Raw genomic sequence first — 26,955 nt, 5'->3', positions numbered from 1 at the left:
GCATGTACTTGACCGAGGAAGTCTCCTGACATACTCCCAGTTCGGTTGGCTGATTCGTGAAGAAGTACTGCTGGCTGGTTTGTGTGGGAGAAAAATACTGTTCCGGCTGAAAATTTACGATCGTTTACCACAAGCCATAGCCAAACGAACAGTTTTGTCCGAATTGAAACTCTAGTTTTGATCAAGTTTATAGACAATAAGTACATCAGCATCTGCAGCATCAAACTAGTTTCGTTGGGTACACTATCAGACTTGTCGTAATATAATAGTGCAATGATAGATTCGAATGGATATTGAACAGTGACCGCACATAGATGAGCTCAGTACATGGACCAAACAACACAGCAAAGGCTAGGAGTGGCCATTTAGGTAACTCGAAAAAATTCAGATCGCGTTGTTCAGCTATTAAAAATTGATACTCACTCTATTCCAAATTAAGACGTTTTGATTTTTCTAAATACATTATTTTTATTATGTACCTAGACAGTGTATATCTAAGTATCAAACAGCGTGTCTTCAACAACTACACTAATATTGTTCAAAATGATAGACATAAACACGCATACAGATCACAAACCACACATACATGAATTTCGGATGTTAACGAGTAATTCGGTTCCGGAAATCAGTACCAGAACTACTTGAATTAAATTTGGGTACCTAGAGTTATTGTCCGAAATTATAATCGGGTATTTCAAGTACGTGTAGTTCAAATCCGTGTCTGAATAGTTCGGGTTTGGATACCAGGTTTTATGTCCAACCCTAGGAAAGGCGGGCGCTCTCTCGGCTGCTCGTTATGCCTCCGAGGTAGCTAGGAATCCTACCAGGATACCGACATCAGAACAACTCAAAAGCGCTACTACTTTCAGAGACTGACGTGGATTCTGCGAGGCCTTCTGCTGTCTGCAGCCAACTCATTGCCTACGGAAGAATTCAACCTCGAACTGACCTAGTATAAGAATCTTGTCCAGCCACATATTCCTTTCAGTTTTATACCGGAGACAATTTGATGCTGCGAAAGAAACCATCTCCTCAGTACTCCAATGGACTTAACAACACAAAATACAACATCCTATCTCCAAAAAAAGGGGGAACAAAAACAGCATAACATGCACGCTACTTACATATACAAGTAATAAATCAGAAAATAGAGGACTAACTGCCAAGACCGAACCAAGGAATGGGACAAACCATATGAGGTAATGATGAACATGGCATGTACAGTTTTGTGTAAAAAATAATGAAAGAAAAGGAAACGCTAGAGCTGGTATGTAACATGCTAAAGCCATCTGGGGTTTCATATGAACTAATAGGAGATAAGCAGACTAGCAGAGTTTAGCAACTGCACTTGTCATAAAATGTAGCTCAGTTCAGAACCCTGTCATCAGGCAAACACGCCAAATATGCTACACGACATCACAAACAGTCCAAGTATCATCAAGCACTAGTTCCCCTCTTAATCACACAATTCTCTTGCGCATTCTAAAATAAAGAATTGTCATTGCACCAGAAAAATCACTGTCAAATGTCAAACAAATGGAAGCAAGTGCACAAGTATAGGACATATATTACCATTCGAGAGGATACACTACATAGTTTCAACTTACAATGATAGACACCTCTCATAGTCTACTAAAAAGAAGCATCATGTAGTAGAGTCCAGAAATTACCGCCACATAAATGAAAGCACAACAAATATTCCAACTTAGAGAATAGAATACACGGTTTCAACTTACAACGAAGTGCCACAATATCAAGTTATCAACATATTAAAAAAAACTCAAACAACCCAGACGAACTAGATGGCACTGTAAATAAGAAGAAATAGGCATCCAAATTGAAGTCGACAAAGGACAAAGACCTGGGTGTGGGTGTACGCCCACGCCTCCCATGGTCCCACCAACTGAGCCTAGCTCAATTCCTAATATCAACACTATCGTGTTCTTTGCAAACAAAAACAATAATCATGGAAGTCTGTACTGAAAGAACATAGGTAACTGATATCACAATTTGTCACTGTGAATCTCAGGTCAAGCTGATTATGTCGTGATGCCATATAGGTTTATTAGGAAGCCTGGAGACTGGTGATTTATACAGACAACATTGAACAATAATCATGACAGGCCTTCTTTAAGAAACTGGCCTTCAGCTCCCTTTATGTAACTCTACTTGAAAAATAATTCCTGCAGAAACTGCAGGCTAGGAGTGCCAGACACAAAAGAAGCTGGAGGCCAAATATTCATACATTCCAAATGATCCAACACCACCACATCTAATTCTGTAAGAGGGCTGAACCAGATCTAAGAGTTGGCCATTAACCATCCATATTAACAGAAAGAGATCCAATCGACCAAGTTACAGCAAATCCAAACCCGATGCTTCAACTTCAATACTCGATGCCTAAAGCTTGGCCAAAAGGGTTCTCTAAACTTCCTAGGACGATACCAGGTGTTTGGTATGGTTTTCAAAACTTTTGGGGATAGATAAATTTTTGGCAAAGGTGAATTTGGGCACAAACCAAACACAGATGTATAGGCCAGAGAAATCTAATGAGTAAAAGATCTTGCAAAGAAACTAGAGTCAGATAAACTCTGAGGGGACGTCGAGATCAATTTGCATCACCTAATACATCAACTCCCAGATCTATTTCTCCTATGGCGTGATTAACTAGTTGTAAGTTGTAACTATTGGCTAACACTAAAAAGCTGGTTCCAGTGAAGGAAACCTGGAACCAAAAGCCATAAATCTAGATCTAGGTGTAGTGAAGGAAACATGGAATGAAAATGTAAGTTTTGGATCAAAAGTTACACATCCAAGTGAACAACCTCACAGGAAACTAGACCAGAAATATGTGTCATTGGTATCAATGACGACACTGAGCTACAGACACCCACAGCAACGAGATGGTTTTAAGCTCACCGGTTTTCAATATATTATGGTACAGTACTAAAAAGATGCTGTCCTTATCCTATATTCAAGAACACATTCACAGTTAGGGAAAATCTGTACGATCAAACTTCAAGAGTTACCCAGTCTATATGCACTGTGTAAGATTCAAGTTGCGAATTGACAAGCATTAAACAGAACATCCAGGAAAAGAACATAACATTGATATAGTAGGAAGTTTGTGAAATGAAGAGGCAGAGTCTGCAAAACTTCAACTGATAAATGATACATGCGTCACAAGAGCACAATGCCATCTGATATGACAGACTGCAAGTCATGATGGAAGGAAGAACAAAGAAGAGGTGGAAGGAGCAAGGAAGGGACTTGTGGTCCTACACACCTACTCCTTACAGCCGTACAAACCTTACCTTCAAAGAAAATATAGAACCTCTTAAACAGGAAAGAAACTCATACGGCTAAAGCTAGACATATAACCTCGGCAAATCACATGAATGTTATTCCTTGTGAACTGATCATAAAAATACTTGATCAAGTGTTGTTCACGAGCCTTCTTATGTGTTAAACCAATGTGTTTGCTAATTCATGGATACAAAACTTGATCAGCGAAAACCTTATACTAACAAAATTTATATCATTAAACTCTATCCTACAACTAGTGTGATACAACTAATGCATTTGCAAATTACTGAGAATCAGCCATTTTCTTTGAACCTGTAAGTAGCAGTGTGAACGTGTGATGCAACTAAGCGATTTAAACTCTTAAGGTCACTAGGGATCATTATTTTCCAGATGAAAGAAGTCAATTAAGCAAACTAGTTGGCACATGAGTAAGGTCAGTAGTGATCATTATTCAAACAACTTGTGCATCGCACTCAAGAAAATGACCTACACCTTTGCACATTTAATGATTTGGCCAAGAATATCAGAAGATTTGGATGAACCACCTAATTGTTGAGGAAGTGTTGAGCACCTTTGCACGCTTAAGAAGATGAACTAAACTTGTTATCTCTTGGACCTGTAAGTATTAGTGTGAACGTGTGATGCAACTAAGCAATTTAAACTCTCAAGGTCACTAGGGATCATTATTTTCCAGATGAAAGAAGTCAATTAAGCAAACCAGTGGGCACATGACTAAAGTCAGTAGTGATCATTATTCAAACAACTTGTTCTTCGCACTCAAGAAAATTCCTACACCTCTGTACATTGTGTAATGATTTGACCCAAGAATGTCAGAAGAATCGGATGAGACACCTAATTATTGAGAAAGTGGTGTACATCTTTGCATGCCAAATAAGATGAACTAAACTTGTAATATTTTGAATAAACAGAATATCTCACTAAGCCATGCACATTCTTTTAGTTTCTTTAACTAGTGAGATAAACTACTTAGTTCTCGATTTCATGCATAAAACACATCAAAGCTAAACTGACCACAGATCTCTGCTATAAGAGTGCATCACAACTAATGATGACAGACAAGCAAAAAACATTCAAAAAAGACACCAATTTATCTGCAACAATATCATAAAGCAAAGCGTCCTGAGCCTGGGTATTTACTGCCATAACGAAGTAAGGGCCTGTTTGGCAGGGCTCCTCTCCGGCTCCGGCTCAGAGGAGCCAGAGCCGTTTCCTCCAAAACGGCTCTGGCTCCTCCGAAGAAGCCCCTTAGGAGGAGCCATGCCAAACACCCCCTAAATCAGGCTCTACTCGTAGAAAGATGCACAAATCGCATCCTCAGAAATGCGCCAGGAATTCTATTGCTTTCAACACTACAACGCGGCCATTGCACATTGCACAAACCTTGTACTAACAAAATTTATATCATTAAACTCTATCTGTCGGGGACTAATACCAGGGTAACCGAAGAGGAGGAGCTAATAACCATCAACGTTAATTCATCCGAGCGGTCAAGGGCGCGACTACAGCTCTTGCCGACCCCTAGGTACGCAAGCTCCGCCTCGCCCGGCCTCTGAGGGCCGGTTCCGCCTCGCCCGACCTCCGAGGGCTGGCTTTGCTTCGCCTGACCTCTGAGGGCAGGGCTCCGCCTCGCCCGACCCTCGGGTCCAAGCTCCGCCTCGCCTGACCCATGGGTTTGGGCTCCGCCTCGCCCGACCTCTGGGGAGGAACTCCGCCTCACCCGACCCCAAGGCCAGAGGCTCCGTCTCGCCCGACGAAGACCCATACCGCCGCCAACCACTCCAGGTCCAACGTATGGGTCTGGGTCAAAGCTCTGACGCCAGGGAAGTGACCAGCACGCCCCGATATAACCTGTGGCCGTGACGGGCCATACCTGGGGACTCACATCAGTAACAGCGTCGGGCATACCGGTACTGTTTTGCCTAACCCTTGTACGAAAACTCACAGACGCGTCAGTTCACCACGACGTCCGCCAGGACGGAGTGAAGCGCCACGACCGGGAGACGACGCCTGCACATGGCGCCAGTGACGGACAGGGCCGCGACGTGGAGCTGTCCCTATTGACGTCTACAGGATCGGCGGGACCCATGTGAAGGAAAAGAAGGACCCGTCGATCCTGAAGGACTTCTTCTCCTTCTCATTTCTCCTCTTTTCCCTCCGTTGTAACCCCTGCTTTCCCTTGGCCTATAAAAGGGAAAGCAGAGCATCCCATTAAGGGGAGGGGACCAACGATCGCAACTCATCACAACGATCCCGCATCCGAACACATCCGAGCTCGACTCAAATCCGAAACCGATCGGAACTCATCGCAACACACCACCAGAGACTTAGGACCCGTCCCTCTCTCGACCGTTTGTAACCCCTACTACGAACTTTCAATGCTACTAACACGAGCAGCAACAACGAACTGGACGTAGGGACATTCTGTCCAAACCAGTATAAACCTTGTGTCCTCTTAGCACACCATCCGGACCAGACGCGCAATATTAGAAATTTACTTGTTGGTGGCAACTCGAAACACCAATAGTTGGCGTACCAGGTAGGGGCCTTTTGCGCGTCTCGACATCCACACCAGGCCTTGGATGGCTAGTCACAACGTCAGCTGGGTCCCGGGCGCGCACGTGCGTTTTGGGGGCCTAGACTGCATCGTCATGACGGAGGGAAGGTTGGTTCAGGCTCCCGCCGCCGGCCAACCTCTCCACTCCTCCGGCCTCGACGCGAGCGCCAAGACGCTCGAGGAGCTGCAGCTGCACGTACCGGAGGTCCGCGCCCCCGGGAGCGACCAGCTCCTCGACTTCGACTACGGGAATTTAGAGCGCCAGCTCGGCGCCTTCCCGGGACCCCGACCGTCCCGGGAGGACCTACGTCACCTCACCTTCTCGTTCGCCAACGTCATGACGCAGCTTGCCGGAGGAGCCGCTCTCCTCGGAATACCTCGTCCGGAGCGCCCCGACAGCACTCCCGTGTAGGCCGCGCACCGCGGTTCCGGTGCATAAGCGTCTCGGCCTCCACCGCGACACACGCGATACCCTCGACGCCCGCAGGCGCGACGCGCCCTCAAAACAACCCGACGAGGACGTATCGGCCCATCAGGCCCCGTAAGGCGGCGGGCCGCACACCGCGGTTCCGGTGCATGAGCGTCTCGGCCTCCACCGCGACGCACGCGACACCCTCGACGCCCGCAGGCCTGCCTGCAGCGATGCGAGGTAGGGGGCTAGCCGCGGCTACCACCCACGCCGTGGCGGATGCAATGACAGCGGTGAGGACCGAAGCCCGAGCCCTGACTTGGCGGGACCTTAGGCCTTTGGCCGACACACCCTCAAGGGAAAGGCAAAGCGGGACAAGGACGCCGACGAAGGCGCCTCCAACCGTCCCAACAAAAGGAAGAACAAGCGGCGGCGCGGGGGCTCGCTCGTGGCCACCGCCGACTGTAAGGAGGGTCGGAAGCCCGCCAAGGGAACCTCGAACCACTTCGAGAAGCTGCTCGAAGGGCCATGCCCGAACCATGATTTCCCCGTCGAGCACCTGTTCAAAGACTGCGTCCTCTTGAAGCGGTTCTTGTCCGGAAGCTCCAACAAGGGGGAGCATAGGAAGGAGCCCAGCTAGATAAAGCGCGCGACGTCGCCCTCCTCTGCTCGGCCAAGTACCAGCAAGCGTTGCGCCGGTTCCACGGCCGTCGAATGCAGGGTCGGGCCTTCAACGTCGGGGACCTGGTGCTCTGCCTCGTCCAGAGCAGCGAGGACCGCCACAAGCTCTCCCTGCCGTAGGAGGACCGTACATCGTCACGGAGAAGCTCCGGCCAGGCGCCTACAAGCTCAAGACCATCGACGGCGAGGTCTTCGTCAACGCTTGAAACATCGAGCAGCTACGTTGCTTTTACTCTTAATAAACGCACACTTCCTTTTATCAGTTTCGCTATCGAACTCCCCGATCTTTTGTGACACCCGACCCCAGCAACGGTAAGGGGTCGGGCTTCATTCGGCGGCTAATAAGAGCGTACCTATCCGATAGACAGTCTCTACGTCCGACCCTTTCTCACGATTAAGACCCAAAAGCGAAGTTTGCGGAAATAAACGCTGAGTAAAACTGGTCGGACTGCGAGAAACCTACGTCTCGGCGGCTACGACGTCTTTGCTCACCAGCGTAATCAGAGTTTTTTTTCCACACCCCGGGCTTTTTGGCCTTAGCCACGGAAAGAGTCGGTACGCGTTTAAGAGTCTATCCGTCTAGCAAACATTCTCTGTGTCCGACCCCTATCACGTTAAGACCTAGGAGCTAGGGTTCGGGAACAAAATCTAAGTATAACTGGTCGGACTGCGAGAGACCTACGCCTCGACGGCTACGGCGCCTTTGCTCACCAGCGTGATCAGAATTTACTCACCCGCACCCCGAGCTTTACGACCTTAACAACGGTAAGGGTTGGGATGCACTAACCGTTTTATACAAAAGGGGGAGAAGGGCTAGAAACTGTTTGGCAATAACGAAATCTAAGAACTTGTCTACTTATTACAAGTTCGTCGCCTGGCTTATCTGCTTAACTAAGTTTTTGGGCGGGATGTTCTCATCCCACATCTCTGCAGGCAAGTCCTGTCCCAGCGGGTAACACAAGTCGATCGGACGGCTTGGCCGCTGCCGAGGGACAGGTAGGGAGCAGCAGGATGCCCCACGAGGGTTATGCCGACCCCGTCACAAACGACGGACCCGGATTTCCACTCGATCATATCCGGTAAGAGCTCCCTGGACCCATCACTCGTACCATTGAGGTAAATCATGTGCCCAAGTTGATCGAACGGCTCAAAGCCGCTGCCGAGGGATGGGTCACCCTTAATTTACGCACGATTTCTCCTATTAATTTCGCTATCGAGCCTCCGACCCCAGCGACGGCGGGGGGTCGGGCCTTGCTCGGGGGCTGACAAGAGTGTCTATTCGGTAGACATTCTCTATGCCCGACCCCTCCTCACATTAAAAAAACTGCAGGTAAGGTGTGCGGAGACAAGCACTGAGTAAAGCTGGTCGGACTGCGAGAAACCTAAGCCCCGACGGCTACGGAGTTTTTGCTCGCCAGCGTGATCAGAGTTTTTGTTCCCGCACCCCGAGCCTTAGCCTCCGCCTTCTCGGGAAAGGTTTGGGGGGCCCACCTACGGAATCTCCATCGAGGAGAGCCCCGCAGGTCACCCAAATCGATCGAACGATTCGGGCCGCTGCCGAGAGATGGGTCGCCCTTACTTTTACGCGCATTAATTTCGCTATCGAACCACCGACCCCAGCAACGGCGAGGGGTCAGGTCTCGCTCGAGGGATGGCAAGTGTCTATTCGGTAGGCATTCTCGATGCCCGACCCCTTTCTAGCGCTAAAACCTAGAGGCAAGGTGTGCAGAAACAAACTCTGAGTAAAGCTGGTCGTACTACGAGAAACCTACGCCCCGACGGCTATGGCGTTTTTGCTCGCCAGCGTGATCAGAGTTTCTTGTTCCCGCATCCCGAGCTTTAGCCTCTGCCTTCCCTGGAAGGATTTGGAGGGACCCACCGGCGGAATCTCCATCGAGGAGAGGCCGGCAGGTCACCCAGGTCGGTCGTACGGCTCGGGCCGCTGCCGAGAGACGGGTACGGAGAAGTGGGATGCCCCATGCAGGTTACGCCGGCTTCGTCACGAACGTTGAACCCGGACCCCACACGGACATATCCGGTAAGAGCTCCCCGAACCCGTCACTCGAGCCATCGAGGTAACTTTACTGACCCCCACTTTTCTTTTCCATTGCATGATCATTCATTCATCCATTCTCATGCATGCATTCATACATTCATTCATCCATACATTCATCCCATACATCCAAGCATTCATTCATCCATTCTCATGCACGCATTCATACATTCATCCCATACATCCAAGCATTCATTCATCCATTCTAATGCACGCATTCATACATTCATCCCATACATCCAAGCATTGCATATGCAATTGCTGCATTACAACGCTTCGCGTCGCGTCACGAAGCGGTAGTCGTCTCATTCGATATAAGCGGCGACCGACCGAGGTTCGAAGGCCGGCCCGCGAAGGGCTCGATGCCGCCTCGCGTCAAACAGAGCCAGGGGAGAAAAACCGAGATGAGCCCCAGCGGCCTTGCCTGACCCCGCTCAGAAGCGGACAGGGACATCTCGACCTTTCTCGTTCGATCCTAACCTCGAGCCAAGGCCACAGAATCTCCATCGAGGAGAGGCCAACGGGCCACCCGAGCCCATCGAACGGCTCGGGCATCTACCGAGAGGCGGGTTAAGGAGTAGTGGAATGCCACATGAGGGCCATGCCGACCCCGTCAGCGGACGACGGACCCGGATTCCACTCGAACATGCCCGTTAGCGAGCTCACCGAGCGCGACACTCGAGCCATCGAGGCAAGTGTCGTTAGCTCAGCCCTTCCGGTTGCGGAAACCGAGGACGTGGTGACGCATGAAACACGGCCGACCCCTACCGAACCCCACGGGGCTAGGGGCTCGGGCCGCCCGACCCTAAATCGGGAGACCGGGGTTCGAAGGCTGGCCCGCGAAGGGCGCGAGGCCGCCTCGCGTCGAACAGAGCCAGGGGAAAGAACGCAGATGAGCCCCAGCGGCCTTTGACCGACCCGCTTAAAAGCGGACAGGGTCGTCTCAACCTTCTCGTTCGATCCTAACCTCAAGCCGAGGCCACAGAATCCCCATTGAGAGGAGGCCATCAGGCCACCTGAGTCGCCCTCCGGAACTGCTCGGGCATCTGCTGGAAGGCGGGTTAAGGAGCAGTGGAATGCCACATAAGGGCTTTTGCCGACCCGGTCACAAACGACGGACCCGGATTCCACTCGAACATGCCCGTTAGCAAGCTCACCGAACGCGTCACTTGAGCCATCGAGGCAAATGACGTTAGCTCAATCCCTCCGGTTGCGAAAACCGCGGACGGGGCGACGATCACAAAGACGAGCCAACCCTCGACCGGATCCCTGCTACGCGCGGGGGCTCGAGGAAAGTTAGACTCGCAAGGCGACTGAGCACGTGGTCGCAAAACGATGGCTCAGAACCTAGGGAGGGGGTACGTGCGAAAACAAGAGACGTTTTCTCCTACTAATTTCGCTATCCTCTCCTCGATCTTTAGTGACATCCGACCCCAGCAACGGCAAGGGATCGGATCTCACTCCGGGGCTGATAAGGGTATAAATACAATAAGGGTATAAATACACCCATTCTGAAACAGTCGCCGCGCCCGACCTCTTCCTCACGTTAAACCTAGTGGCAGGGTTCGCGGAAACGAACGACTGAGCAAGGCTGGTCGGACTACGAGAAACCTACGCCCCAGCGGCTACGGCACTCTTGCTTACCAGCGTGATCAGAGTTTTCCAATTACACCTCGGGCCCAACGGTCTTAACAAACGGAAGGGTCGGAACACATAAACCCCTTTTCACAAATAAAAAGGGAGGAAAAACAAATTCGATCAAACGAAATAAAATGATAAGTTTGTTCGGATAGTACAGAGGGGTCGGAGCTTGTCCGCTTGTTACATGAATGATTACCCGACTTATCAGGCTAACTAACCCCTCCGGGGGAGAACTATGCTCTCTATCCTGTCCGCCAGGTCCTGCGAAAGGAGAGCCACCGCCGTCTCCATCTCCAGCTCGTGGTCTTCATAGCCAGGCGCGAAGCCGGGGCTCATCGTCTCCAGGTCGATGCTGTCCCCGTAATGAGAACGAGCAATCGCGAAGGATTGGTTGACCCCATCGCGAAGGGCGTTCCTCTCGAGCTGGCGCAACCGCGCCGTGATCTCGACGGCACGGGCCGCAAGCGAACTGGTCCCCTCCGACCGCACCACCTCCAGGTCGTCACAGACCACTCCGAGGGCGGCACTCAAGATACCGAGCTCGTCGCTCTCCGCCTGAAGATTCCTCCTCGCCTCGGCAAGGTCCACGGCCAGCCCGGCAGAAACGCTTTCGGCCTCCAGCTTCTGGGCCGTCGCGTTTCCAAGCTCGGCCTGGAGGGAGCCGACCTTCTGCTGCGCGTCGTCGCGCTCCAGGTAGGCCTGGTCACGCTCTCGGAAGGCCTGGTCGCGCTCTTCGCGAGCTGCGCCACGCTCCGAGCGGAGCCTCTCCGTGGTTTGGAGCAGCTCATCTCGCTCCTTGCGCAGCCGAGCGACCGCCGCGGCATCCAGGCTCGCCTTCTTCTCCAGGGCCGCGAGCTTCTCCTCGGCTCCCAGCTTTAGCTCCCGTTCCTTCTCGACCTCGGCCAGAAGGTCGAGGATCCGCTGGCGGGTCTTGGCGTCCTTCTGGAGCAGCTCGTCCCGCTCCTTCCTGACCTTGGCGGCCTCCTCGTCGTCCTTCCGCGATCTCGCCGACAGGGCCTCGAACGCCCTCTCGGCCTCGTCCGCATGCCGACGGGCCTCGGCCACCCGCGACCGAAGACTGTCCACCTCAACGAGGGGAGTCAACTCGGCCACCCACTGCTGGGCGGCAACAAGCTGGGCGGTCACCTCCCCGCGCAGCCGTGCCTCCTCGACGAGGCGGTCCCAGGTTTCCTTCTGCTCATGAAGGAACCGAGAATTACTCCGGCTGCAAGCGATAAGGGACTGAAAGGAGATGATGGTCAGAATACAAAAATATATATAGAGAGAAAAGGGCGAGAAGCATGGTCAAGTGAATACCCGGCCGGAGGAAACGACAACGTCGCGCAAAGCACCTCGAGCGTGGTCCAGGGCTTCGAGCACGGATGCGATCCCCACGTCGAGGCTCTCCCGCTCCATGCTCTCTGCGGCGGCGTCGAGAGTGAAGAGCGTCGACATCGGATCCTCTGGACTCGCCAAACGGAACAAGGGCTCGCTCCGGGCAGGCGAGTCGCTGCCCACCGACGTCAGGGCCAGGGACGGCTCCCCACCGGTCCCGATCGCCGCCGATCCTCCTCGCCGTGACGTCCCCGCCGGGACACTCCCTCAGGCGACGGGAGGGGTCAGTAGTACGGACGCCAACCCCTCTCCCGGCACCACGACGTCCGGGTACCCCTCGGCCGCGTCCCCCTCCGTCCGGCCCACGCCAGGCGCCATCGCTTGGGCCGCCGGTGGCGTGGGTCGCGCCGGTGCCTCAAGCGCCGCCACGGTTGCTTTTGGCTGTGGCTCGCCTGTCACAGCCGCCGCCGCCTCCACCTACGTCGGCGGGACCCCGACCGGCTGCGTCGCGCCCGCCACGGCCGGCGTCACGAGCGCGGTCGGCAGCCCCATCCGCCCCGTCATTGGCAGCGGTATCGCCTCCATCGCCGGCTGCTTTGCGACCTCCGAAGGCGTCCCTTGAGCCCCCGCGTCCGCCCATCCCGCCGAGGGCACGGGCGCCACCGTGAGCGGCACCTTACCGGCCGGCGACGCAGTCACACTAGCGCCGCTCCCGCCCGAAACGGGCGCGATGCCAGCCGATGGCTGCCGCCTCGCTTGAAGGGCGACGCTCTTCTTTGGCGCCAGCGCCAAAGGATTGCGCTGCCTCCCGACGCTGCAAGAAACGAAAAGCATAAGTCACGATGAAATCCGACCATAACAGGGAAAAACAGAGGAGCTGATGACTCACCTCAGCGCCGTCGAGCGACAGATACGTTTGGGGGGCGAACCCCCCGACCTCTGCTCCGCCTCGTAGGGGCGAGGCCGCTTCGAGCCCGCCCCCTGCTCCTCGGAAGAGGGGCTCGCTCCCCTTGGATCTTGGGGCACGACGGCGAAGCCACCCGCCTCCGCTGGCACCTCGGGCGCGGCGGCAGAGCCGCCCGCCCCTGTTGGCTCCTGGGCAGGCCGACGGTACGGCCCGTCTCCGCCAGCTCCCCGGACGCGCCCTCCCCTCCGTGGAACGGGAAGGGTCCCGACTCCTGCAAGGACGAACCGATACCTGTCAGCGCATCCTCGTTTTCCAGAATGCCCCACTCGACATCGTCGGCTACCTCCTCGTCGTCGTCACCATCATCACCGTCGTCGCTGTCGGTGTCCTCCCCCCGTTCCCGCACCTGCAACTTCCGCTGCTTCTTCCTCTTGTCCTCCTTCGCCTTCCTCAGTCGCTCGCCCTCGGCGCGATTCGCCGCCCTCACGGACGAATCCCTCGGCAACGGCGCCGGATGATCCGTGAAGATGAGGTCCCTCGGCTGGTCCCGTCCCTCTCAAAGTTAGTATCAAGAGGTCGGGAAATCGATTGAAGAGAAGGCAGGAGAAGGGGAAACTTACGAAGACGACGTGGCCTGGTTCCGGCCGCATCGGAGGATGTCCCGGCACTGGGAAGACGAAATCGAGGGGGCACCCGCATCGTCCCACGAGGGCTCCATGGCCTCCTTGATGCGTTGCGCGATCTCAGAGTTGGGGAGCGCCCCCTCGGCGAGCGCCGTTTTGTCGAACGACGCCTCGGGCGCCATCGCGTATAGCGGGAGCGCACGCGTCATCAACGGCGCCACCCTCCTGGCGTGGTAGGCCCCAATGACGCCCGACCCCTTCAGGCCGTTCTCCTTGAGGATGTGGATGGCGGCGATGTGGTCCCGGATCTTCTTCTTGTCCTTCTCCGGGACGCCCCACTTCCTCCATGACTCCAGGGCCTCTTCGATCAGGCGTCCGGTGAACTCCGGCAGAGGGGCGGCGGCGGCGGCGTTCTTGAGATAGAACCACCGCGAGTGCCACCCCTTGTTGGACGTCGAGAGCCGCATGGGCGGGTACTCGCCGACCCGATTGTTCCGGAGCTGGATGCCGGCGCACCCCATCGGCATATGCAGCTCCTGCCTGCCGTTTTTCTCCCTCTTCTTCTGGAGGGTGACAGCGAAGAAGTACCTCCACAGATCGAAGTGGGGGCTGATCCCCAGGAACCCCTCGCACAGGGCGACGAACGCCACCATGTGCTGGATCCCGTTGGGGTTCAGATGCTGCAACTCGATCTTGTAATAATGTAGCAGCCCCTGAAGAAATTTGTGGGCGGGGGTCGCGAACCCACGCTCATGGAAGTGGGCGAACGACACCACATAGCCGTCGGGCGGCGACGGCATATCCTCCTCACCGGGCAGCAGCCACTCCTCGGCCGAGGTCCACGCGCGGAGAAGACCACGACAAACGAGGCCCTCCATGCGCTGGAAGGTGATGTCAGAACGGCACCACGGATCCATTGGAGGTGGGGACGATTGGATGCGGGCTTGACGGCGGCAGGGATGCAGAGACGGGGAATCCTAGGCGACTGGTGGCGGCGGTCGTGGCGGCGGAGGCAAAGATGCAAGGTATGGAACCCATGGGGCGAACCCTTTGATTTTATAGGGGCGACAGATGCGAGGAAACCAACCGCCCGCCTAAATCTCCGCGCCTGCCACGATCTGCCACAACGTCCCGCCGCGGGACGTGCGCCCACAATCTCTATCCGTTCCCTCGGAATACTCGCTGCCTAAAGCTTGGCCAAAAGGGTTCTCTAAACTTCCTAGGATGATACCAGGTGTTTGGTATGGTTTTCAAAACTTTTGGGGATAGATAAATTTTTGGCAAAGGTGAATTTGGGCACAAACCAAACACATATAGGCCAGAGAAATCTAATGAGTAAAAGATCTTGCAAAGAAACTAGAGTCAGATAAACTCTGAGGGGACATCGAGATCAATTTGCATCACCTAATACATCAACTCCCAGATCTATTTCTCCTATGGCGTGATTAACTAGTTGTAAGTTGTAACTATTGGCTAACACTAAAAAGCTGGTTCCAGTGAAGGAAACCTGGAACCAAAAGCCATAAATCTAGATCTAGGTGTAGTGAAGGAAACATGGAATGAAAATGTAAGTTTTGGATCAAAAGTTACACATCCAAGTGAACAACCTCACAGGAAACTAGACCAGAAATATGTGTCATTGGTATCAATGACGACACTGAGCTACAGACACCCACAGCAACGAGATGGTTTTAAGCTCACCGGTTTTCAATATATTATGGTACAGTACTAAAAAGATGCTGTCCTTATCCTATATTCAAGAACACATTCACAGTTAGGGAAAATCTGTACGATCAAACTTCAAGAGTTACCCAGTCTATATGCACTGTGTAAGATTCAAGTTGCGAATTGACAAGCATTAAACAGAACATCCAGGAAAAGAACATAACATTGATATAGTAGGAAGTTTGTGAAATGAAGAGGCAGAGTCTGCAAAACTTCAACTGATAAATGATACATGCGTCACAAGAGCACAATGCCATCTGATATGACAGACTGCAAGTCATGATGGAAGGAAGAACAAAGAAGAGGTGGAAGGAGCAAGGAAGGGACTTGTGGTCCTACACACCTACTCCTTCCAGCCGTACAAACCTTACCTTCAAAGAAAATATAGAACCTCTTAAACAGGAAAGAAACTCATACGGCTAAAGCTAGACATATAACCTCGGCAAATCACATGAATGTTATTCCTTGTGAACTGATCATAAAAATACTTGATCAAGTGTTGTTCACGAGCCTTCTTATGTGCTAAACCAATGTGTTTGCTAATTCATGGATACAAAACTTGATCAGCGAAAACCTTATACTAACAAAATTTATATCATTAAACTCTATCCTACAACTAGTGTGATACAACTAATGCATTTGCAAATTACTAAGAATCAGCCATTTTCTTTGAACCTGTAAGTAGCAGTGTGAACGTGTGATGCAACTAAGCGATTTAAACTCTTAAGGTCACTAGGGATCATTATTTTCCAGATGAAAGAAGTCAATTAAGCAAACTAGTTGGCACATGAGTAAGGTCAGTAGTGATCATTATTCAAACAACTTGTGCATCGCACTCAAGAAAATGACCTACACCTTTGCACATTTAATGATTTGGCCAAGAATATCAGAAGATTTGGATGAACCACCTAATTGTTGAGGAAGTGTTGAGCACCTTTGCACGCTTAAGAAGATGAACTAAACTTGTTATCTCTTGGACCTGTAAGTATTAGTGTGAACGTGTGATGCAACTAAGCAATTTAAACTCTCAAGGTCACTAGGGATCATTATTTTCCAGATGAAAGAAGTCAATTAAGCAAACCAGTGGGCACATGACTAAAGTCAGTAGTGATCATTATTCAAGCAACTTGTTCTTCACACTCAAGAAAATTCCTACACCTCTGTACATTGTGTAATGATTTGACCCAAGAATGTCAGAAGAATCGGATGAGACACCTAATTATTGAGAAAGTGGTGTACATCTTTGCATGCCAAATAAGATGAACTAAACTTGTAATATTTTGAATAAACAGAATATCTCACTAAGCCATGCACATTCTTTTAGTTTCTTTAACTAGTGAGATAAACTACTTAGTTCTCGATTTCATGCATAAAACACATCAAAGCTAAACTGACCACAGATCTCTGCTATAAGAGTGCATTACAACTAATGATGACAGACAAGCAAAAAACATTCAAAAAAGACACCAATTTATCTGCAACAATACCATAAAGCAAAGCGTCCTGAGCCTAGGTATTTACTGCCATAATGAAGTAAGGGCCTGTTTGGCAGGGCTCCTCTCCGGCTCCGGCTAAGAGGAGCCGGAGCCGTTTTAGAGGAGCCACAAATTGTGGTTCCTCCAAAACGGCTCTGGCTCCTCCGAAGAAGCCCCTTAGGAGGAGCCATGCCAAACACCCCCTAAATCAGGCTCTACTCGTAGAAAGACGCACAAATCGCATCCTCAGAAATGCGCCAGGAATTCTATTGCTTTCAGCACTACAACGCGGCCATTGCACATTGGGCTAACGTTAACTGAACAGATACAGGTATAGTGACTTGGTGAGTAACCTGGTGATTGTCTGGTGTCGCTTTATTCTCTTTTTCTGAAACTGAGGTGTCACTTCATTCTCAAACGGCACTTCATTTCGTTCCTATGTAACATGGTGGCTGTCTCACTGTCTAGTGTACCCTTTCTCTGGGATTGGTCTGACATGCTGTTAACATGCTCTACATGTGTGCTGTAAACGTCTAGATATCTTTCCTGAATAATGTGATTATGATGGACTGGGGTATCGTCCCCGTAACTGTAACAAAAAAAAACAAAGTATACAGCAGATAATAAGATTCGAAGAAGCACCTGTTAATTGTAATTGCAATGACCCCACAGCAAGGAGGAACTAGGATTTTACCTACAAAGAGCCGGGTCCGCCTGACGCCTGTGCGTGGGCACAGAAATCAGAAATAGCCGCATACTGGAGAAGAACGGGACCACGGATGGTTCAAGGGGAGACCGCGAGCCACGGGAGACGACCGGGGAAGGGGAAGGAAGTGGCGCCGGCGGCGGCGCGGCGGTGGGTTGCGTTGCGTCTTGCGTGTGCATGCCAGCAAAGGATGGGCCATTAGGCAGCAGCTAGCAGGAGGTGCGCAGCAGGACGGTGGTGTTTCAGTGGCAATGGGCGCACGATGGCCCGTCGCTCGTGGGCCAGAGGCAAATTACGGAAAATGCGTGTCAGGCCCAGGCCCAGGCCCAGCCCCAGCCCAAGAGTGAGTGGGCGGACGCGCTCTCCGTCGGCAGTTTCCCTCGCGATCGGCAGTGTGTTCAGCAGCCCGCGCGGCCGCAGCCTTTCTGGGATCACGCACGGGGACGGTGCGAGAGCGGCGGGCCGGAAGGAAGCAGGCGATGGCAGTATGGCACCTTCCTGGCTACAGCATGGCTTCAGCTACGGTTGCGGCAAAATTGCCAGCTACCTCTCCGTTACAGTTGCGGGAAAACTGCAGAATACTATAGCACAGTGCTGCAGCAAAGCTGAAACGAGCGTGTGGTCGCATCTACAAAGAATCAACTGTCACCTTTAATTTTTCACCATATATATTTTAGCTAAGAGTTATACTGCCCGTTCGGCTGGTAGGGTTTCCGCTTGTTTCAGTTTATTCTCTCTTATATAATACTATTTAATCATCCAAAATCATCCAAAACCGTACCAGCCGAACGCCACGATATAATGTCGCACCTTTCTCTATTTTATTAGTACTGGTCGTGTCCCGTACGGGAGGCCGAACGGACGACAATCGCGAAGTAGTAGCAGTGCGCGATGGCATGTCACGAGGAGAAACAAATGTTTCGTTCGTTTAGCTGATAAGTTATGACTTAAAAACTGTTAACTGATTTGTTATGAGAGAAAAATATTGTTCGTTGACTGAAAAAAGTACGACTTATAAGCTAAATGAATAGGACGGAACTTGGATGAGAAAGAAGTTGAGGCTGCATGATAAGTGATCCCGCCTAAAAAGATATACAGTAAAAAATGTTTTCCTATTGAACGTTTTATGATGGCTTTCAAGAACTAGCAAGTAGCAATGGGAATGGAGGGGTGTGTGTGGGCGATAAAACGGGAGTTCCAGCTAGACCAGATCAAATGAGGAGTCGCCGGGTGGGCTAAAAAAATTGTCGCATAAAAATATTTGACCCGAGCCTCATCCGATGCACAGGTAGGTCAGCTCAGATGAAATTATTTATCAGAATTTTCTACTTTGAGTTGATTTTTTTATATTGTATTAGGTCATGAGTCAAAAATCATGACATAAATCCAACCTAACACACTAGCGGGTCGAGTCGGATGATCCATGATCAAGTCTAGTTCCAGCCAATTAGACAATGTAAAAAGAAATTCACATGTTGTCGTGCGTTGATTCATGCAATTTTCACCCTTCCTTGACGCTTTTGTCCTGTCGACCGTGTTACATAACGTACTCTTACGAAAGAATACATGTTGGCAAAGTGAGTCCGAAGGATAAATAAAAAGGACATTTTTTCTTTTTGTCTTAAATGGAATACTACTCTTTTTACTACTCCATCATCCGTTCTAAATTATAAGTCGCTTTAACTTTTTTGGTATATTTATTTTGCTATTCATCTAGACATGGTTGTTTGTTTCGCTGAAATTTGGCTTATGATGATGCTTTATGTTGATTTATTGTGAGAGAGAAACACTGTTCATTCTCTGAAAAGTACTGTTGAAATAGTGCAGTATCTCTAGATGCATAGCAAAATAGATGTACCAAAAAATCAAAGTGACTTGTAATTTAAATGGAAGGAGTACACCTCAAAGGGTACCTTCCCATTGAAATAGCTTGACTTTCCTTTGATGCGGCTGGGCTCAAGAGACTAACATTTTGTGGGCTAGTACTATGCTCGTCCTGAGTGAGCTGTCTTTTGTAGCGGTATAAAATCAAATCTACTCCTTTCGTCCTAAATTATAAGTTATTTTAACTTTTTTTGAAAATAAAAACATCTCAAATTTAACCAAACTTATATAATAGAATAATAAAATTTATGATACCAAATAAGTATCATTAGATTCTTTATTAATTATATTCCTATAGTATACCTATTTAATGTTATAAATATTTATAATCTTTCTATAATTTTGGTCAAACTTGATATGTTTTGACTCTCCAAAAAGTTAGAATGACCTATAATTTAAGACAGAAAGAGTATTAGATATTTCGGATTTGAATTTATACATAATCAATGCTGTTTTTTTTTTCTCCTCCGTAGCAAGTCTTGATAGCTTCGCCATTGCTCCATACAAGAAAAGAAGACTTGGGCTAACTATCTAGGGAACGGATCGTGTGCAAACTAAGCTTCCCGTGTAAACATGTAAACTATCGACGTGGGCTCTAGGATCGTGATCTGATGGCTCCTGAGAGAGGTGGGAACGGAGGAGGGGGTCACGTGAAAAAAATCTACGAAACGGTGGGATGCTGCGGGCGTTTAAGTGCAAATATTTCCCACCTCTCTCAGGAGCCATCAGATCACGATCCTAGAGCCCACGTCGATAGTTTACATGTTTACACGGGAAGCTTAGTTTGCACACGATCCGTTCCCAACTATCTATGGCCAAATAGTTTTGAAAAAGAAAGTTGGCCTTGCCCCTTTACCCTCCTAAAAGATATCATGTCACCATAAAAATAGTACTACTACGACTAATGCATTCAGCTCATTTCCAGTCACTATAAAGCGTGACTTAAATTTTCGGAATTGACGGCCTGTTGGCTGAGTCGTATTTGGCTTATCAGTCAACAAACAGTATTTTTCTTTCACACCAAACCAGTCAACCGTATTTTCAGTCATGGCTTATAAGAAGAAGAAAAAGCCCAAACGAACGGGCCGCGAGATGGTGTCGAACAGCCGAAGGGTCGTCGAAGCAAACCTGCTGTAACATGGGTGCGCTGAGCCGGAATTTCTTTTGCTAGCACGATCCCTGTCATCACCGCACCAAGCCTTTGTTATCTCAATGCCCTTTCTCTTACATTTGCCAGTTTCAACAAAGGTCTGGCGACACTTTAATAAATCAGCAGTCAGCAATGGCACAAAAGTAACTTCTAGGAAGGACAAAATAAAGAAAATGGGAGAAAGGGAAGTGGGTCATGATATTAAACCGAAAGAAGCCCGTGGGCCTACATGCATGTTCGCTTGAACTTATCAGCCGACTTATCAGCTAGAATCTACAGTATTTTTTTCTCACAACAAAACAACTTCAGCCGGCTTATCAGCCGGCTTTAATACCCGCCGAACAGGCCCTAGTTGAAGTCCTCCATTGATCTCACTTGGAAAGGTATTGTACTCGCAGTGTCATGTAAACTCTCGACAATGAAAAAACAACTATTATGATTTATGATAATATGGAGGGTGTTCACGAATAGACATATACTAGGATCATATTTTAGCCTTGCAGATGCTCGTGCTCCGGCATCTTCCCATTTTCCTCGCACGCCACGGCTCAACACTCTTCTGAGTTGTGACTCCTCTAAAAAATTTGGATGCTAAATAATTTGAAATAATAAAGTCATCAATTACAAAGTTCTAGATCCCTTTGAGGCCTATAACTTGAATAGATTTACAGCTTTGATATAAAATTTGACTTCATCTCACACGGTTTGGAAAAGTCATGTGTTCTTTTTTGTGCTACACCTATTTTAAAATGCGGGCCACATTTCCAAACGCCAGTTAAAACAGAGGCTATTTTTATGATCGGCTAGAAACATCAACCACCTCTGAAAATGTATCTTTAGAAAAGGGGGTGCCATTGAATATCTTTTTGTAGCACTGGATGGATGAAGGGGCAGTATAGAGAGAGATGGAGGCAACTAACACTTGTGTTCACTAGTGGCTATCTAACTAAGCAAAATCAGGTTGCATAAGCACCATAGTTGGTTAGATACATGAGTTTTGGTAGTTTAAGGTGCACACCGCTTTGTTTTTTAGATGGGTGGTGAAGTAAACACGCTAGGATACGTGGGAGTTAAGTAAACTACATTTTGTGGAAGTGTTGTTCATGTTCTAGTGCAAATCAAAAAATGCTGACAGTAATAATGTAGGGACTAGGGGGTGCTTGGTTCTGGCATATAGATTTGGTCACAATCCAACCTTGTTGTGACTTCAACTGTCTACGATTGGACATAGGTAATCAAGATTGGTATTAACGTGTTGATAAAAATATCGGGGCTTCATAACATAAAATAAGAAATATAAAACCCTTATCCACCATATCTCGCAAAGACATCCAACATACTAGGTTTAATCGGGCTCATGAGATGCATCATTTAAATGTTTGGGTGCCTGGGACATAATAAGATATGGCCAAGAAGATCCCAATGGGAATTCTTGGTTTGGCTTTGTGGAAACGAAAATAAAATCAGTTTCATGTGGTTTTAGTTCACACAATGCTATTTGGCAGCTAAATTTTGGCTAGAACCAGGCAACCATACAACAAATGCATTCAACATACAACTTGGCTTGAGGGAAACAAGTTGCTTGTATGCATATGGCTCATGATGGCCAGCCTAACTCTTACGAGTCAAAGCGTGTTTGGTTGGCCTGGCGCCAACGGTGCATTGACGCGTATCGCTGCCCTGGGCCGTAACCTTCCTACAGCCTATTCGGCTGGGGCTGAAACGATCGTATACGATCGTGGATTATTACTGCTGGCTGATTTGGTGTGAGAGAAAAATATTGTTCTGACTGAAAATTTACGATCATTTACGACCAAGCGAACAGGCTGCTAGGAGGTATCAAACCTAACACGTCCTCAGACGAACATTTGCATCACTATAGTTTTGACTTCTAGTGCGCGCCAACTCACATGACCAGCTAACTATCCTTTGTTTGTATATGACTATTTTGTAGAGAGATTGTGCTTATGCCTTGTAGATACTTCATTATAACCCTTCAAGGGAAAAAAATTCATAATACAATTCGCCTCATTAATGGTGATCCGTTTATATTGAGAATGCTCACCGTGGGTACTCATTTGTAAAGACTTGGAAGACTCGCAAACTCGGCATAAGATGCCTCATGATAAACTAGTATGATTCTCGTGCCTCATCGACTTTTGGACGACAGGTGTGTGAAATGAAATGGCCAAAAGATGTTTTGTCCTCCTGAACCGCGGGGATGAATAAACACACATAGTTGCACCGTACTATATTAGCATCACCTGTTTGCTTGGTTGTACTCGAATTGATTTTCCACATCAACCCCTCAAAGCTTGTATGCATCGAGGTAAGTCAAAATGCACCCAAACAAATTTTGGTGTGTATGAGCATACGCAACCAGCCAGCTACCCTTGTTGCGTTCCACTCGATCCTATCCCATTGCCGCCTGCAACGAACAAAGCTAGTTCCATAGTCGAGTCAGATGCGACGACCACGCAACAGGCAACACGCATACGGCGGCATGCGGTTTGCCACCAATCTTTTCATGATCTGAACTCCGAAGCGACGAGGGAGATTTGAAATACGCAAAGGCCACTGTTTGCGCGTGTCACCGGGTGGGGACGTGGGGTTGATGGAAGGCCCAAGGCCCAGGCACATCACCACACACATGGCACACGCAAGGGGCAGACCAGTTGGCACGGGCATGGTACGGCAAAAAAGATCACGGCCCTCCCTCCCATAAAAAACTCGGCAGACGCAACAGCTACCCGAACCCCGCGGGGCGCGGCCCCTGACGCATCGGCATCGTTCTCGGCGCAGCCGTCCGATCAGATCGCAGGCTCGCAGGTCGCAGCACAGCCAGCCGCCCCCCACACGCGCCGCCCTCGGCTCTGTACTGCAGCAAAAAATCTTCTTGCTCACGCGCTCTCTGCCCCGCTTGCTATTATATCCTGAGCCCAGCCAAATCCCCTCGTCCTCCTGTTCATTTCCTCTCCTCTCCCCCTCCTCCTAGCCCCCCTTCCTCGCCGCTCGCCGTTGAAAAGGGAGGCCCCTCGGGCCGGCGGGAATGGAGGCGGCGACGATGGCGTGGACGGCGGCGGTGGTCGGGGTGGGGCTGGTGTACTGGTTCGTGTGGGTGATGGGCGCGGCGGAGGTGAAGGGCAAGCGGGCGGTGGATCTCAAGATGGGATCCATCACGCGGGACAAGGTGCAGGACAAGTACACGCAGTACTGGTCCTTCTTCCGCCGCCCCAAGGAGACGGCCACCACCGCGGCGTCGGCGGAGAAGGTGCCGGCCTTCGTCGACACCTTCTACAACCTCGTCACCGACATCTACGAGTGGGGCTGGGGCCAGTCCTTCCACTTCTCCCCGTCGCTCCCGGGCCGCTCCCACCGCGACGCCACGCGCGTCCACGAGGAGCGCGTCGCCGACCTCCTCGGCGCCAGGCCGGGCCACCGCCTCCTCGACGTCGGCTGCGGCGTCGGCGGGCCCATGCGCGCCATCGCCGCGCACTCGGGGTCCAACGTCGTCGGCATCACCATCAACGAGTACCAGGTGAACCGCGCCCGCGCGCACAACCGCAAGGCCGGCCTCGACTCCCCGAGATGCGAGGTCGTCTGCGGCAACTTCCTCTCCATGCCCTTCCCGGACGCCTCCTTCGACGGCGCCTACTCCATCGAGGCCACCTGTCACGCCCCCAGGCTGCAGGACGTCTACGGCGAGGTCTACCGCGTGCTCAAGCCGGGCGGGCTCTACGTCTCCTACGAGTGGGTCACCACCCCGCTGTACCGCGCCGAGGACCCCGACCACGTCGAGTGCATCCACGGCATCGAGCGCGGCGACGCGCTCCCGGGACTCCGCCGCCAGGACGAGATCGCGTCCATCGCCAAGGAGGTCGGCTTCGAGGTGGTCAAGGAGCAGGACCTGGCGCTGCCCCCGGCCCTGCCCTGGTGGACGCGCCTCAAGATGGGCCGCGTCGCCTACTGGCGCAACTCGCTCGTCGTCCGCGTGCTCACCATGCTCCGGATCGCGCCCAAGGGCGTCTCCGAGGTGCACGAGATGCTGTACGAGACCGCGCAGCACCTCACCCGCGGCGGCGAGACCGGCATCTTCACGCCCATGCACATGGTGCTCCTCCGCAAGCCGGTCTCCACCGAGGAGGCGAAATAGTGTAAGATTACACACCAACGACATCACCACCCATCAATCACTACTCACCCACCGCAAGAGGGGAGAGGGAGCAAGGAAGAAGATGCAGAAGAAATAATCTGGCAGAAGCAGCAGAGGTAAGAAGAGCAGGCTACTCGGAGACTTCAAGAAGTAAAATTCGATCTGTTAGAGAAGAAGATACTACTAGGAACCATGCTTCTCTCGTTTACTCTTTTTTCTTCTTGTTATTAGTAGCTTTCAATTTTAATTTTAGTTTTTTGGTGGAAGGATTATTCAGGGGGACAAGGTTGGGTTTTAAATTTATTTTCGCTTGCTTAGATCGGTGGCGATCCATCTATCATCTATCATCGTCATCAACCATGTTTTGTCTGCAACAATACATTGGAATTGAATTCCCTAATCGTTACTGCTGCTGGCCTGCTTGCTTATGCTTGGTGAGATCTGTTGTCTGATTCGATTTCGACAGCGCGTCCCTTTCCTCTTTCCGTCCTTCGTCACCGGCCACGCATCCTTATCGCTCGGGGCCGGGGGATCGTTTGTTTACTCGCTCCGTTTTCCACGCACGGCCCGTTGCCATCGTTGGGCGGCCGGGCGCGGTGAAGATGGGGTGAAACAGGTTAGAAACGACAAACATTCTCGCTGTTTCACATTCACCAAAGGTGTTTTTACCCTGCCACGACCACGAGAGCCGCGCAGAGCCCGGACGGCGGTGGTCCAGGGCAGCTTGCGAGCTGCGTGTGTGTGTGGGTGTGGGTGTCACGAGCCGGGGGCCTACGACTACGATGTCGATCTCGTCCTCTATGGCAAGTGGGACCCGAGATCGGATCTGAAATGTTGTTTACCGTAGGAGTAATAGGCGATTACTTTAATTAATCAGTCAGCTGGAGCCTGGAGGGGACTAGGGGAGTGAGTAGTTTGTGGGGCGGCGGGGGATGGGGACAAGCCGGGCACGTGAGCGCGTCACGGAGGCCGATGCGATGCGCGCCACCGTTTCTTTTCCTGCACCGCTGCGCGCTACGCAGGGCCGGAAAAAGCTGACACCTGCTTCCTGCCCGCCCGCCCGTCCGGGGGGCTTTGCTTTCTCCGCGCGGTGGTGGGTCGTCGTGGCCCCTGGCGCGCGCGCCACTAGTCCGACTCCGGCTGAGGCCCAGGAGGACGGCAGGACAGGGAGGGGCGGAGCCAGCCGAGAAAATATCCGTTGGTGGCTGGGGGCCAGAGCGTGCGCGTGCCACTGTTCGCTCGCTCGTAAACGATCGTAAATTTCTAGCTAAAAACAGTATTTTTTTCTTACACCAAACCAGCCAGCAATAGATAATACACTCTCGTTTACGGCTCCCGAAGGGGGCGGTAGGGCCTGTATCGTGTCAGCGGCGTGCAGGATCGGTCGCTGTCAGAGGAGGGACAACCCTTTGCTTGCCTTTGGCGGTGGCATGTGCTGTTCCGCAGGAGAGCAAAAAGAATGGCGTTTGCAGGTTTGCGTCGCACTACCGGGGCCTGTTTAGTTCCCTTCGAAACGCTAAATTTTTTAAGATTTTCTGTCGCATCGAATTTTTGGACGCATGCATGAAGCATTAAATATAAATAAAAAATAAAACTAATTACACAGTTTAGACGAAATCCACGAGACGAATCTTTTAAGTCTAATTAGACTATGATTGAACACTAATTGCCAAATAACAACGAAAATACTACATTGTCGTTTCGCCAAAAATTTTGCGGACTAAACTGGGCCCGGCACTACGCTATGCTTCACGACTTCAGATACTATTTGAATTAACTAACGCCATGTACCTAAATTTTAGACCTAGACCTGTATATCCAAAACAGATGAGATAAAAATGATGTAATTTTTAAGTACATTGTTTTTGCTATACACTTAGATATATAATATATTTAAATACATAATAAAAATAATGTATTAACAAGAGATCAAATAGCTAACGACTTCTAAATAGTTAATCTAATACGATCTCTCATAAACACCTCTCTCACTATTTACATAACTCTCAATTACCGTATTTATTTTTTATTATTTCTATACCATATCTGGCTATTTAAAAATTGCCATTGCCGACACCCTTACCGCGTGCGCAACAGGCGAGTTGAAATCGCTAGCGACGAGAAGTTAAAATATCGAAGAAAGCAGTACCTAGACATGATAGATGAGAGGGGACCCAAGGGTCAGAGACAGAGCGTTTTTTTGGATTCCGTGCGAGATAGCTGCTTCATGACTCGCTAGCGAGTGTCAGCCTGTTCGTTTCGTTGCCGCTCATAGATCCTAAATTTTTAGGTGGAATCCTTCTTTATGAATATGAATCAGTCAATCGAAGGC

The 26,955-nt window shown here is 50.4% G+C and overlaps 1 protein-coding gene and 1 long non-coding RNA gene across 2 annotated transcripts; one reads left to right on the top strand and one right to left on the bottom strand.

Moving 5' to 3' along the window:
- Positions 1 to 606: 606 nt before the first annotated feature.
- LOC136508305 (uncharacterized) lies at positions 607 to 17,633 on the bottom strand. The gene is made up of 3 exons (XR_010771920.1): positions 17,425 to 17,633; positions 17,084 to 17,319; positions 607 to 1,012 (listed from the first exon to the last, which is right to left on the bottom strand). It is a non-coding gene; the product is annotated as an uncharacterized lncRNA (long non-coding RNA).
- Positions 17,634 to 23,421: 5,788 nt separating this feature from the next.
- On the top strand, positions 23,422 to 25,034 carry LOC136508296 (24-methylenesterol C-methyltransferase 2). Its single transcript, XM_066502959.1, has one exon. The coding sequence runs from the start codon at positions 23,520 to 23,522 to the stop codon at positions 24,621 to 24,623; it is 1,104 nt and encodes a 367-aa protein (XP_066359056.1). The 5' UTR covers positions 23,422 to 23,519; the 3' UTR covers positions 24,624 to 25,034.
- Positions 25,035 to 26,955: the final 1,921 nt, after the last annotated feature.

Source organism: Miscanthus floridulus, chromosome 1 (genome assembly GCF_019320115.1).
Source record: "Miscanthus floridulus cultivar M001 chromosome 1, ASM1932011v1, whole genome shotgun sequence".
NCBI lineage: Eukaryota > Viridiplantae > Streptophyta > Magnoliopsida > Poales > Poaceae > Miscanthus > Miscanthus floridulus.
Note: the sequence above shows the minus strand (reverse complement) of the source record. Positions and strands in the feature narration are given on the sequence as shown.